The 14,678-nt window shown below is 43.0% G+C and overlaps 1 protein-coding gene across 4 annotated transcripts in view; it reads left to right on the top strand.

Annotated features, from left to right (window-relative positions):
* The window catches only part of MPP7 (MAGUK p55 scaffold protein 7), a 394,349-nt gene that overhangs the window by 286,978 nt on the left and 92,693 nt on the right, over positions 1–14,678 (top strand). For 2 of the 4 annotated variants that reach the window (XM_069729627.1, XM_069729628.1), the window contains one exon: positions 10,948–10,989. The exons of the other annotated variants lie outside the window; for them this stretch is intronic. In XM_069729627.1, the coding sequence (XP_069585728.1) occupies positions 10,948–10,989 (42 nt within the window). The remainder of the gene's footprint in view (positions 1–10,947; positions 10,990–14,678) is intronic. 4 annotated transcript variants of the gene reach the window in all.

Genomic DNA, 14,678 nt, shown 5'->3' with positions numbered 1-14,678 from the left:
CCCCTCAAACACCTGAAAATGGAATGGGATCAGAACTGTACAGCAACACTTAAAAAAGTGAATGAACCCAGTTCCTTAAAGGGAGCCTGTCAGCTGATTCACATTGCCTGAGCCTCCGTTATTGCAGCTATATACAATGCCTACAAGTAGTATTCAACCCCCTGCAGATTTAGCGGGTTAAATAAGATGCAAATAAGTTAGAGCCTTCAAACTTCAAACAAGAGCAGGATTTATTAACAGATGCATAAATCTTACAAACCAAAAAGTTTTGTTGCTCAGTTAAATTTTTATAAATTTTAAACATAAAAGTGTGGGTCAATTATTATTCAACCCCTAGGTTTAATATTTTGTGGAATAACCTTTGTTTGCAATTACAGCTAATAATCGTCTTTTATAAGACCTGATCAGACCGGCACAGGTCTCTGGAGTTATCTTGGCCCACTCCTCCATGCAGATCTTCTGGAAGTTATCGAGGTTCTTTGGGTGTCTCATGTGGACTTTAATCTTGAGCTCCTTCCACAAGTTTTCAATTGGGTTAAGGTCAGGAGACTGACTAGGCCACTGCAACACCTTGATTTTTTGCCTCTTGAACCAGGCCTTGGTTTTCTTGGCTGTGTGCTTTGGGTCGTTGTCTTGTTGGAAGATGAAATGACGACCCATCTTAAGATCCTTGATGGAGGAGCGGAGGTTCTTGGCCAAAATCTCCAGGTAGGCCGTGCTATCCATCTTCCCATGGATGCGGACCAGATGGCCAGGCCCCTTGGCTGAGAAACAGCCCCACAGCATGATGCTGCCACCACCATGCTTGACTGTAGGGATGGTATTCTTGGGGTCGTATGCAGTGCCATCCAGTCTCCAAACGTCACGTGTTTGGTTGGCACCAAAGATCTCGATCTTGGTCTCATCAGACCAGAGAACCTTGAACCAGTCAGTCTCAGAGTCCTCCAAGTGATCATGAGCAAACTGTAGATGAGCCTTGACATGACGCTTTGAAAGTAAAGGTACCTTACGGGCTCGTCTGGAACGGAGACCATTGCGGTGGAGTACGTTACTTATGGTATTGACTGAAACCAATGTCCCCACTGCCATGAGATCTTCCCGGAGCTCCTTCCTTGTTGTCCTTGGGTTAGCCTTGACTCTTCGGACAAGCCTGGCCTCGGCACGGGAGGAAACTTTCAAAGGCTGTCCAGGCCGTGGAAGGCTAACAGTAGTTCCATAAGCCTTCCACTTCCGGATAATGCTCCCAACAGTGGAGACAGGTAGGCCCAACTCCTTGGAAAGGGTTTTGTACCCCTTGCCAGCCTTGTGACCCTCCACGATCTTGTCTCTGATGGCCTTGGAATGCTCCTTTTGTCTTTCCCATGTTGACCATGTATGAGTGCTGTTCACAAGTTTGGGGAGGGTCTTAAATAGTCAGAAAAGGCTGGAAAAAGAGATAATTAATCCAAACATGTGAAGCTCATTCTTCTTTGTGCCTGAACTACTTCTTAATACTTTAGGGGAACCAAACACAATTCTGGTGGGTTGAGGGGTTGAATAATAAATGACCCTCTGAAAAGACTTTTCACAATTAAAAAAAAAAAAATAAACAAAGAAATAACATTCTTTTTTGCTGCAGTGCACTTCACACTTCCAGGCTGATCTACAGTCCAAATGTCACAATGTTAAGTTAATTCCAAATGTGTAAACCTGCTAAATCTGCAGGGGGTTGAATACTACTTGTAGGCACTGTATGTTTTACTCTGCAGCGTTTTGTAGGAAACATCATTTAAAATGCCGGTCCATGATGATTCTGGTAGTCCAAGAGGCAAGTTCCCGGCTGCTTCTCCCTGCCCCACTTTCCTTCTTGCCTGGTACCCCCCCATACACACAGGCAGGGACCTGTCAGTCAAGGGGAGCTGAGCAGGGAGAAGCCACCTCTTGGACTTGTCATACTAATCTGCTCGTCCCCAACCGGTGTTCTAAAGCATGTTTTTCTTGTGAGTGAATCATTCCACTAATGCAGCCAGTATCCGATTCACGCTGCCTGTTTTTCGGACTGGATGAGAGAGCTGACCAGTTCCCTTTAATATACGATTATAAAATCTCCCGCCTTTTCAGATTGGCCAAAATTCACCAGCCAATCCAAGAGTAAGTTGTATGTGATTTTTATCGCAATTTATGTCCTGGAACTAACACAAGCCGATGGAAAGCTATTATCATGCTAATAACTTGAACTAATAACTTGCTAACAGAGGCAACTACTGTACCTGCCTGTTGTACCCGGCACCGGTCATTGACCGCTCCTGCCAGAGATTCAGCTACTCCCTGACAACAGAGCAAAGATTTCTCTTCCTGTTGACAGAGCTGGAATAGTGGCGTCATGCTGATTGACAGCCGGCTTCCCCCAATTTGGTAGCGGAGAGCAGGCTGTCAATCAGCATGACACCCGTAGTCCCACCCTGTCGACAGCAAAAGAAACTGCCTCTCTGTTGACGACAGCAGAAGTCTGTGCCGGCGGAAAACGGCCCCAGGCACAACAGGCAGGTAGGTAGCAGCTACCTGCCTGTTACTGCTTAGGCACTTTTTTTGTTTATTTGCCTTTAATGTATATACAGTATAAGCATGCATCAAGGTCATGAGCTCCCCCTAGTGGAAGCTGAAAACTGCCCTGGTTGTTAAAAGTAGACAGTGAAGGGTTACGGGCAGCACTGTCTGAATGGCACTTACAACATTGCCAGCTTTCATGCGACATATCTGTTGATCTACGAATCTACCGAGAATGTTTTTCTACAGGGTCTTATAACGATACGCCATTTGCCATGTCACCCATGTAAAGCTATAATTGCCACATTTTACTCATCGTCGTCTCTAAACAGTCCGAAGAGCAATGGAAACTTTTATACAGACCTGAAGCCTTTAAATAGATTGTCTATTACTTAAGAACACATTCTACATGGGTGCTGAGTTTGGGAAAGTTAAAAGCAAAACAATGCCAGTTCTTACCTATTGGACCATTTGCACTCATGCATAATCCACATGGTGTTCCGCGCCGGTCTCATGGCTTCTTCTGATGTCACATGCCATCTTGCATCCAAGAGGTGGAAGAAAAGATCTCTGTTCTGGCATGACGGTCGTAGCTGTGATTTCCTGCCGGCTTTCACACCGGAAGAGAGTAGGGGGACAGTGCAGAGTATGGAAGAGCAGCGCCCACCTGATTGGGGAGTATAGTTTTTTTTGTGTTTTTTTTTTTTTTATCTACTTACCAACCACCTTAGCCCACTTAGAATGTGTTTTAAAGTAGCAGACAACCCCTTTAAGGGTGGGATCTCTTGTCCACAACACGGTGGTAATATAGGTGGTTTTAGAGGAGATCGCCGTACCTCCTCCTCCTCCTCTTGTCTCATCAGCAGTTGCAAGATGGCAAGTTACTTTCAGTAGCGGAATGGTGACGTCCGGCAGCACCCGATACCGCGCTGAAAGTAGATACCATGTGTCTGTTTTCTTAATACATGAAGATTACTCATTCTCTGCATTTAAAATATGTATCTCTTTCTTTTTGGCTCTTCTAAGATGAGGAAACTGTTGAGTATGGTAGGTGGATGTGATTTTTATTTTTTTTGTTTTATTTTTTTTTTTTTGCTTTTTGAACAGTTGTTACATTTTTCTTTCCCCCAGTTATGTTTTCAGCACATTTAATCATTTCCTTTCTTTTTTATCCCCTCTTTTGCTTCTCAGAGGAAATTGAAGGTACATGTACAAATGTTTCTTTGCTTTTGCCAAATAACTTTATTTAGGCAACATGTGTTCGGAGTTTATGTAGGCACAGCACGCTGCAGAATACGATTGTTCTAGACTTTTGTGTACAGCAATGAGCAACATTGTGTTACCTTCATGTTTATGTCTTGGTTTATACAATAATGTCGCTCCATTTTGGTTTGTACCTTGTTGAGTTTTGGTGTATTCCCCTGGTGTCCCTTTGTTGTACTCTAGTGTGTTTTGTCTTATTTGTACTTGTCCATCACATGTTGCAGAAATTAAAGAGGACTTGTCACCTTCACTCCGTGATGGCAGCTCGCTCATCTACCCAAACATTGTTCTCATCCATTTATGAAAGTTGCTCCAGTGTACAATATGGCCACCGTCATTGTTTTAAGGTGGCGGGTCTCTTTAATTTGAAAGCTTACGCCAAGTGCCTTATTCTTTCCATTAGTTTGTGAGAAATCACCCTGAGAAATATTTCTACCATGTCCGCTATCACTGATAATAGCTGTGCTTCTAAGCACAAGTTACCTACAACCCTCAGTAACTTGTAGTAATATCTTCCATTCTGCCTTGTCAGTTCTACCATTTATATTCAGATCTGCATGGGAATTGTTCTGGTAGCCACCGCGAATCTGTTGGTGCTTTGCCAACTTTTGGAGATGAGCTAAATGCGGCTCAATGAAAGAATAGAGTATAAACTCTGATTTCATTCAAGATTGGTACGTGATAAGAAGGGGAGGGGTAAGCTCCCATGTGACCAAAGCAGGGGTGGGGTTAGCCCCCATGTGACCAAAGCAGGGGTGGGGTTAGCTCCCATGTTACCAAAGCAGGGGTGGGGTAAGCTCCCATGTGACCAAAGTAGAGGTTGGGTAAGCTCCCATGTGACTAAAGCAGGGGTGGGGTAAGGGCCCATGTGACTAAAGCAGGGGTGGGGTAAGGGCCCATGTGACTAAAGCAGGGGTGGGGTAAGGGCCCATGTGACAAAAGCAGGGGTGGGGTAAGCGCCCATGTGACTAAAGCAGGGGTGGGGTAAGGGCCCATGTGACAAAAGCAGGGGTGGGGTAAGCGCCCATGTGACTAAAGCAGAGGTGGGGTAAGCGTCCATGTGACTAAAGCAGGGGTGGGGTAAGCTCCCATGTGACTAAAGCAGGGGTGGGGTATGATTGCATATGACCAAAGCAGGGGTGAGGTAAGCTCCCTTCTGACCAAAGCAGGGGTGGGGTAAGCGCCCATGTGACTAAAGCAGAGGTGGGGTAAGCTCCCATGTGACCAAAGCGGGATGGGGTAAGCTCCCATGTGACCAAAGCAGGGGTGTGGGGCATGATGGCATATGGCCAAAGCAGGGGAGGGGTAAGCTCCCATGTGATCAAAGCAGGGATGGGGTAAGCTCCCATGTGACCACAGCAGGGGTGTGGTATGATGGCATATGACCAAAGCAGGGGTGGGGAAAGTTCCCACGTGACCAAAGCAACGACACTTCTATGTACACAAAATGTCATGTTATCGGCAGCACATCAACTGCTTACACAGGACGATGTGCTGCCAATAACGATAGTTTTTAACGCAGCTTAAAAATCATCACAAATGACGTATCAGCGTTTTGCCCGTTCGTGGGGTGTTCCGAGAGGCAGGTAATGGAGTGCTCATTCCTTGATGATCAGACCATCTAAATCTGCCTTAGCATGCGTGCTGGACTCTGTTGAGCATGCATGTTTATCCAAGTATATAGCATTCATGTTTATATGCACAGTTTAGTAAAACAACAGTATCACCCAAAAGCAGTATCCACAAGACACCAAAGACGGGCTCAATAGAAAGTCAATGAATGAAAGTTGGTTTCCGCTACCAATCCAAACTTCTGACAGGTCCAAAGTTGAGTATACTTTAAAGAGACTTGCACCCCCACCCCGCCATAGCTTCTCAGGTGGCTGCCCCCTCTAACTCTCTTCCTGCTCCGGAATATAATTTACAATAAGTACAAGATTGCTTAACAGTCTAATTAAATTAGTGGAGACAGTCCTCCTCTGCCGTTGTGGTAACCTTTCCGGTTGGTCTGTCATGACATGTAAAGAATAACGCACTTCCCAGGCTTCTTTCTGCACTTTTTTTTCCCTGTTTTTTTTTTCACAGCTTCCAATTTGGATTTCAGTTTGACAGATGTAATAAAAACATATGTGTGGCTGATTGTTATACAATGTATAGTGACTACCCCAGAAAAATGGGAAACATCTCTCATAGCTCAAATGTTCTGTAAAAGCGAGTGCAGGAAAAACCGGGAATATTGTGATTTATAGAGGAGGCTCATTAAAAAAAACATTCATGCCGTCAAACATGGTTACTGTTATGTTCATCTCACACCTTGAAGAATGACAGCAGCGTAATGAGCATTGCACACCCAAATTCACGGACACGAGATGTTTCTTCGTTTGCACCAGTAAACACAAAATATTTTTTAAATTAAAGAGCAATTTAACTTTAGGTGAACTAATTAGAGATTTCATCATAAATTAGTAAAATTGCAATTTACCTCTCATTAACTTATTTAAAATCCCCTCCATTCTCTAGCATAAGGAGATGTTTAAGGTTCTAGTCTTCCGTTGATTGCCTAGGTTACCGGCCACCTCTGCAGTCTATTAGCGATGGTTGGTTTCCTATGCAAGGAGCGTGAGCATTACGAGCTCTTCAGAACCCTTGTGCTCCTCGGATGCTGCACAGGTAAAGCTCACCATGCTTGCAGGCTTGGAGGACGTACAGTTCGGACCATCAACTCCACCATGCTGCTGGCCCGGCTGTATTTTCCTGAGCACACCGCTCCTCTGCCTCCTGGTTCTCTGCTTGTCGTACACTACCAAAGACTATCCCTTTAAAGCACTAATACACACCTGACAAAACCCATGTAGCTCCTCTTCTGAAGGTTCCCCAGTTCCCTGCCAGTTTCTACTTTTTGCTCCATCTAGAGGAATGTGTGCCTGCTGCAGTCAATCAATGACTTACTTCTTTTTCACATTATTTTGACATTTTTCTGATCAAGTTTTTTTCAACTTTTTAAAAGGAATCTGTCTGCAGGTTTTTTGCTGTGTAATCTGAGAGCAGCACGATGTAGGGGTAGAAATCCTGATTCCAGTGATGTCTGATTTACTGAGCTGCGTGTTGTACTTTTGATAAAATCAGTGTTTCAGCGGAGATGATCACTACAGGACTACTTGTCTCCTGCCATGTAGTCCTCCTGCTCTGTGTATCCCTGCCTGCACCACTGATTGGCTGCTTTCTACCTATGCACAGTGTGCACAGAAGGCAGCCAATCAGTGGTGTGGACGGGGTTCTACAGAGCTCAGCATTCAGAGAACTGCTAGATCTGCAGCAAAGAAAGCAGTGATTTTAGCAAAACTGCAGCAAGCAGCCTGGTAAGTGATATATCGCTGGAATCAGGGTCTCTGTTTCTACATTATGCTTCCTTAGAATACATAGAAAAAAATGCGTGGTGACAAATTCCCTTTAGATGTTCAGATAACTCCTTTAAATAAATATTTTTGTTTCAGCTAAACGTTCTTTGTTCTTCTCCAGTGGAGAACAATGTGTCCTGATCAAGGTTCAGGGCTTGTTACAGGGCGGTTCGAAGCAAAAAGAACCGAGCATCTTCCTGTCCATTACATGGCATTACAATGAGGGTTACAATTAAAGGGTCATTCCGGTGAGAACAAGTTACCATTTAATCATCTGCATGAAGTCTACAGCGGCAGATCTGCAAAAAATAGTGCGGATCTCACTGCTGATTTCCCTCCGGACCTTATCAGCGACTGTATTTTTTTAATTTAATGAATAATACTAATCTCTGCTGCCAAGTTCCGTGCTCTTACCAGAGTTTCCATTGCTGTCTAAATGCGTCCTGGCCCCATGATGACTTTTCAACCTATGGGACCGCTACAGCCCCTGAAGTGGTGCAGATTGTCGCCACCAGACATCGGGAGGCACTAAGGCTACATTTTGCTAGGAGCAGAGAAATCAGCAGCACAGATGAGTATTTTACTACTTTTTTTTTTTAATTCTTACATTTTCATGTTTTTTTGTTTTTTTTTTACATTGCGATTTTTCTGCAGACCCGTAGTAGGTACATAATAATAATAATAATTTTTTATTTATATGGCGCCAACATATTCCGCAGCACTTTACAATTAAGCGGGGACACTCTTTATTAAAGATAAAAAAAAAACTTTATTGCTGATTTTTGAATTCCCAGTTGAACTCAATCACAGTTTCCCAACCCGTGTTTTTCCCTAGATAAATTGACATTCTGCGCGAGAAAAAAAAAAAACTGCATCGCAGTTTTGTAAATGTAAAGCATTTAGAAGAATAATTTTTTTTTAAAAAAAGTACCGTATTTCTTTACATCCCCATTAATTCTCATATACTTTGCTGCTGAGAAATGTTGCATATTTTCCGTATTTTTGTTTGAACACTGTCCTAGACTGGATACAATTGTATCGTCATCTTCGCTAAGAGCAGGACTATGTACCAAGTTGCTGTCGACAAATCTACTCGGATTCTTCTAATACACTTATCCCCCAGGTTGTGTTCTGTATTGGTATAATTAGTGGGCCGTACTACAAAGCTGTAACTGAACCCTTAAATCCCCATATAGTACAAATATCCAACAAAGAAAAACCGAACGGTAAGGAAAGTCTGGAGCGAGAAATAACACAGACTCGAAAAACAAAAGTGACCTCGATTCACTTTTAAGGGCTGAGGCCATGTTTATTCTAAACAATGAAATAGATCACTTCCTCCCAGCAATTCTGGTAACTGCGCTGTCGTAAGGTCAGAAAATTGCTTTTCTGTTTGTTAATTTGTGCAATGAATCCCTTTTAAGTGCAGGTTCCTGGAAAACATTATATAATAAGCCAAATTTATGGTTGTAGATTTTTTTTTTTTGTGAAGCTGAACGATTCAACGACTATTCAGAAAATAGTAAGAAAGTATTTAAAGGGACCAAAACTCTGTTTTCACATTCCCTTTTAGGGAGTTCTAAATTAATGGGAGACTGCATTCCGAATATTCATTTTTGCAGCCTTATCTGCTGCTATTAAAAGCGCCTCTTGTCCTGGAGGACCTGGCATGCCAAAGCATCACACTTGGCCCCCTATTCACTTTAATTGGTGCAATGCTAAATTTTACCTGCGGAGGTGCTGCAGAGAAATTGGACGCTTGCTGACTAGTTCTCCACAGACAACAGCTGATCAATGTGAGACCCTGCAGATGGACAGCCAGGGATCAACTGTTGGAAGGGCCTTCTTCCCAAGTAGTAAAAAAAAAGGAGTAGGGACACTTTCAAAGCAGACAATCCCTTTAACTAGCCATTGCCCTTAATGTTGTTAGAATTTATCTAACTGCTGAGATCCTAGAAGCATCGTTTCTCCTTACGGAGATTGACATGCTAAGCATGCCGAGATGAGGAGACTTAAAGCCGTAATGCTCCTCTAGGAAATATGCTAATTATGTAAATTGTCTCCTCAGAGAGGAAGAGAACTAGAACTCTAGTGCCACCTATTGGAAGGTAGCGATCCTACAAGTCAATGTCGACCCTTTAAGGAGCCTTGTCACATGACTTGGGATAATAGCCAAACTCACTTTCACTTAAATGACCTGCAAGCTGCATCTATTGCTGTTTGAAAGTCACTTGTCATCTATTCTGATTTGTCTCTTTCGGTAAATATTTAAAGTCCCCTGCAAAAAATTGCAATTCTTGAACATTTATTAGGACTTTTTTGGTGCCGTCCCTCTTTTAGTTCATCCTGGAACTAGGAGAAGATGGGCAGCTGGGCGTTACCATTTCCCTTATCAGACTCGGGTTTTGTTAGGGGATATCCCATTGTCCAAAGAATTTGTAATGTCCAGCTGTCAACTTATTATTCTGTTTCCAGGAGGAGTAACCAAAGGAAAGCATCATTTAGAGGGTTTTTTTTATTGTTTTTTAAAGCATGCTCCAGCATTTTATTCTGAAGAGAAATGTTAAATCCTCTTTAAACATGCAAATGAGTAAGTAAATGCCATATAAGAAGCGGGAGGTTGAAGGACTTTTTAAAAATTAGGAGCTTCCATAGTGGAATTAGTAAGTGCCACCATTAGTAGATGCAAGCTTTCCATCTGCGTGCCTCGGATGGGGAGGTGGAGAGAAAGAGTCCAAACCGTGAGGATAAAAACGCGTTTCGGAGTAGGACTTTCTCCTTCTTCAGGTATAATACAAAGAAGCTACCTCCTCCCTTGTATAGGGATCGGAGGAGACGTACTTACCACGTTATCGTACATTGCTATCAAACTATTAGGAATATACTGTGTATATACAGTATATAAACCTGAAATAATCATGTCTATATAGGTTTATATTCATTCTTAATAATTGTTCTAAAAGTAACCGTGATTAACATGAATACGTCACCTCTGATCCCTATATAATGGAGAAGGTGCCTTCTTTGTATTAAACCTGAGGAAGGCGTAACTCCGAAACGCGTTGCAAGCAAGAATAGACTAGTTGTTATCCTTACGGTTATGAATCGGTCTACAGTGGCAGTGCCTAGGGATCTCCGCTATCCGGTCTATCCGGTTCCCCACCCATTGGGTGTGCGTTCAGCAGCCCCACGTCAGAGTCACATCCACCTTCTCCCGGAGTTGTGGCACAGAACTCGCCCAGGTGAGGGACTAACCGCTCAGTGTATTCCCACCTTCAGGGAGCGCCTCTTTTTACCTCTCCTTGCCTCAGTGAGGCTTCCTGTGCCTCATTTCTCAATGATTTACCAATTGAATGGATCTATTTTGATCCAGTCTGTAAAAGAGGGAAGATTTGATGGACATAGCTGCAAGTGGACGGACCCCAACAGTGTACTGTAATGTGATTCTGCTCGTTGTGCTGACACAGTCCAGATTTACCGATGGCTCCCTCCTACATACCAGAGTCGTCTTTAATAGCATCGCCTGAAGTTCTAACTCTTGGCAGCCGGGTTCCCGAAGAACGATACAGTTGCACATTGGGAATTCTTACATTGATCACAAACAGAAAACCAGATTTCTGAGGGTGTTGTGCATGTCATGCTTTATGTCCTTCAAAATGTCATTATTTTAAGTAACTTTTCGTTTGCACTTGTGGCTGGCCATCTAACTGTTCTGCTTTATTTCTTGGCTTTGGTCTGTGCGCTTTTATACCTCATCCAGAAGATGCAGAGTTTGCCGCTCATAACACTGGAACCTATCTAGGTGAGCAACTGGACAAAACAGATTTTTCTTTCTTACTTTCCCATCATTTAAATCCTCTTTTGGTCTCTGTCTTTTGTTCTCTCCTCTGGTTTTTTTTTTTTTTACTCCCTTTTCATTTCGCAATACTTTAGGAGCTGACGGGAGAGAGAAAGGTAGGACTGGTGGTTCACTGCGTCCTGTCGTGTGTTGTCCTATGCTCATCACATTTCATGCCAACCTGGTGCCCTTCAGTTTCCCAAGGATTGTAATTTGTGGATATGTAGATATTTATCACTTACTGTATGTATGTATATATATATCTATATATATTTTATTATTGTTTTATTTTTCCAAATACGTAATCATATTTAAAAGGTAATAATTTGAACATTTCTTAGAAGATGGTTTTGCACATCTAGGTCGCCATTCACACAAACAACATTTAGGGGTTGTCCAGCAAATAAATTTAAAAAAAAATCAACTTTACATGTGTAAACATATACAGTATAGAGTTGATATAAAAAAAAAAACATTCGCAGAACCCAGCTCCAGCGTCCACATCTGTACCCCATGGCAGCTGGACCAGGGCGGTGCGAGCTTTCTTGGCCGGCACGTAAATACTGAGGTTCTTGGAACCTGTTGGATTACTAGGCCCTCGCGATGTCATAACATGACGTACATCATGATGTCATGGTGAACAAGTACTTGCAAGAGGCATCGGCATTCAAGTGAAGGATGCAGAAGTTTGCAGTGCCCCGGTCTTGTTGAGTACCAAAGGAAAAGCCGGACTGGGGTCCAGTGAATCTTCTTCGGTCATCTCTAATAGTTTACTAAGACGGTTAAATTGACAAAGGTGTCAAAATCGGCAAGAAAAGGGTCATCATGTGACTTTGTGTGAAGGAGGCTAGTTGACAATGACATTTTAATAACTCAGCCAGCCCCTTTTCTTGGCCAGTGCAGGCACAGAGAAGGGGGCTCCCTTAGCTATCAATCAGGCATGAGTGGAATTGGGGTTCGTAATGGGGTCATTGCAAGGTTGACACTTATTTCCTATCCTGTGGATAGGTCATAAGTGTCTGATCGTTAGCATCTTCATTGATCACGTCTACCTTATTTTAATTGAGTGGTGGCCGCGTGTGATTGGTGCCACTTCAATTAAAGTCTATCAAAGCTATCTGTGCATTGTAATTGGCTGTCTCCATCTCTCCGAACGCCATGACGCATCGCATGTGCCACTCTGCTAAGGAAGAGGGGCTGGTTGGCTCATTTCAGTAGTTCAGCCAGCCCCCATTTCTGGCCAGCGCATGCACAGAGAGGAGGGCTGGCTTGGATATTAATATGAACGAGTTAGCTAAGGAATAAAAGATCTAAAGCCTCTGAATATGAGATTTATATGTTCATGCCATCTTGAGCAGGTTTTCTCCTCTCGTGTTCAACATGGAATGTTGTAGACTTGACTTTGCCGTCGTTTCTTCACCTTTGTGTGAACTATATCTCCTTAAGCTTTATGCGATTGCCAGGAACAAGTTTATTGCCGCACCTCTCATCTCATCTCCAGCTGGACGATTGCAAGCGGCGGTAACTGCCAAAGTTATCTCACTTGTTTTCCAGCACAACATCCACGGGATGAGAGTGTTTTAGGTTTAGATGCCGACACCTCCATGAAACGTTCACGTTAGACTCGTTTGTGTGGCCCAATCCGCACTTATGTTATATAGGACGCTGATTTCCGACATGTATGGAGATAACACACAATCTATTTAGTTCCCTGAATCTTTCACCAGTTACATTTTTAACCCTTCTGTAATACATATTACGTAAGGAAAAGATAGCAACTATGTCACCAAGCACGGACTGGTTCACAGCAGTAAAGGAGAATCCTCTGGTGGGCCCACATGCAGGAATTGGTTCTCCACTCCAACTATATGAGAAGTAGCTGAACTATGACAAGGGCATCTTCTCAACATTCATTGACCAAACGACCTCATTTGTTATTATATAGAAACATAGGCGGTTTTGTGAATGCGGGTAATGTGATATTTGCGTGTAGCTGAACAGTGGGCCACCATGTTACCGGTGGGCCCTTGGCACCCCAGTCCGGCACTCTGTCGTTGTACAGTTAGGCCTGAGTGCAAATGGGGATCTCAGTGAGGTTGTCCTAAGATGGACACTTATTACCTATCGTGTGGATAGTTCATTAGCGTCTGATCTCTATGATTCTCCTCCATCACGAAAACGGGGATCCCATGTACCTCGTTTTAATGAGCGGTGCAGCTTCAATTAAAATCAAAACAAAGATATTCGAGCGTTTTAATTGGCTTTTTCCGTCACTTTCAATAGCTCGTCAATAATCTGATTGGTCGCCATGAAATACTGCATTTTGCCTACAGCACTCAATGCCTAGCTTGGCCTCAGTTGGCAAAATAATCCCTTTAAGAGCCACTTAAAGCTCAGAATCCAGTAGTGTGAAACCTGTTCTTGTATTCTCATTGTCCATGGGTTAAGGAGTTGTCCCAAGACAAGATATTGATTTACTCTTATGGGTCACAAGAAAACAATGACACATTCCTAATTGAATTTATTCTAAAAAAAAAAAATCCAGATATTGGTGCTAGATCTCTATACATAAAGGAAACATCTAGAAATCATTTTATGTCTACAACTTTTAAAAAGATCTATGCGTCTCCATGGTAACAGACTACAAACAAACAGCCTCATTTAGCAAGTGTCTAAAAGGAAAATTGGGTTTGTTGCTTATAGCAACCAATCACAGCACAGCTTTCATTTAATAAACGGATTTGTTAAATGAAAGCTGCGCTGTGATTGGTCGCTACGGAGACCGTTTTCCTTTTAGTCACTTTTGATATTTTTGGTCACCAGACGCACACAACTTTGCCCCCATAGTCTTTGTGTCTCATATGTGACATGTCAGGAGCTTGGTGGTGTGAAATACAACATTAGTTGTGTACCAGCAAGTAGCGCGAATATCTTTGGCCCTGTGACTTGCTGTCCGGCAGTGGCATAGCGTGCGTTGGGGGCGCCAGGGGCAAGGCAAGTATTTTGCCCTTTCCCCTCGTAGTTCATGAAACATTAGCATTCCCGGAGTTACTACTACCAATCCAGTATTGATCCTCTTATCCCCCAACGCACGGATTGTAATTTGAGGAAAATACTGATATAATTATAGTTTGCTCATTGACCTTTTTTTCCTGCCTTTTTTCTAAAATTGAAAAAATAAAAAGTTAGACACAGTTATGTTTTGGAGAGGCATTTTTTTCTTAATTTTTTTTATGTAACATTTTCATTATCCTTGCCCTCAACCTAGTTCTAAGCTCAACCCTAGTTTTCAATCTAAGCCTAAACCAGAGGTCCCCGATCTTTCTTACCAGAGAGCCACATTCGTCTCTCAGAGAGGTTCTCCGATCCCTCTCCCCTGGAGTAGCGACATCCTGCTTCCACCCAAAGTCCCTTTTACCTGTATAATGGCAGCCAAAGATTCCCAGTCTCCCCAAGCCCTTGTACCCCCCTCCATTATAGGCAGTATACTTGTATCAGGGGATTCCCACATTACCCAGATTCGGTATTCTCATATTAGGCACTCCCACCACAGTATCGCATCCAACTTCAAGCACCCCCTCCGACAGGCACTATCATTTTATCTCCAGATTATTATATTTAAAAGGGTTGTCCACTACTAGGACAACCCCTTC

Source organism: Ranitomeya imitator, chromosome 6, assembly GCF_032444005.1.
Source record: "Ranitomeya imitator isolate aRanImi1 chromosome 6, aRanImi1.pri, whole genome shotgun sequence".
Taxonomy (NCBI): domain Eukaryota; kingdom Metazoa; phylum Chordata; class Amphibia; order Anura; family Dendrobatidae; genus Ranitomeya; species Ranitomeya imitator.
Note: the sequence above shows the minus strand (reverse complement) of the source record. Positions and strands in the feature narration are given on the sequence as shown.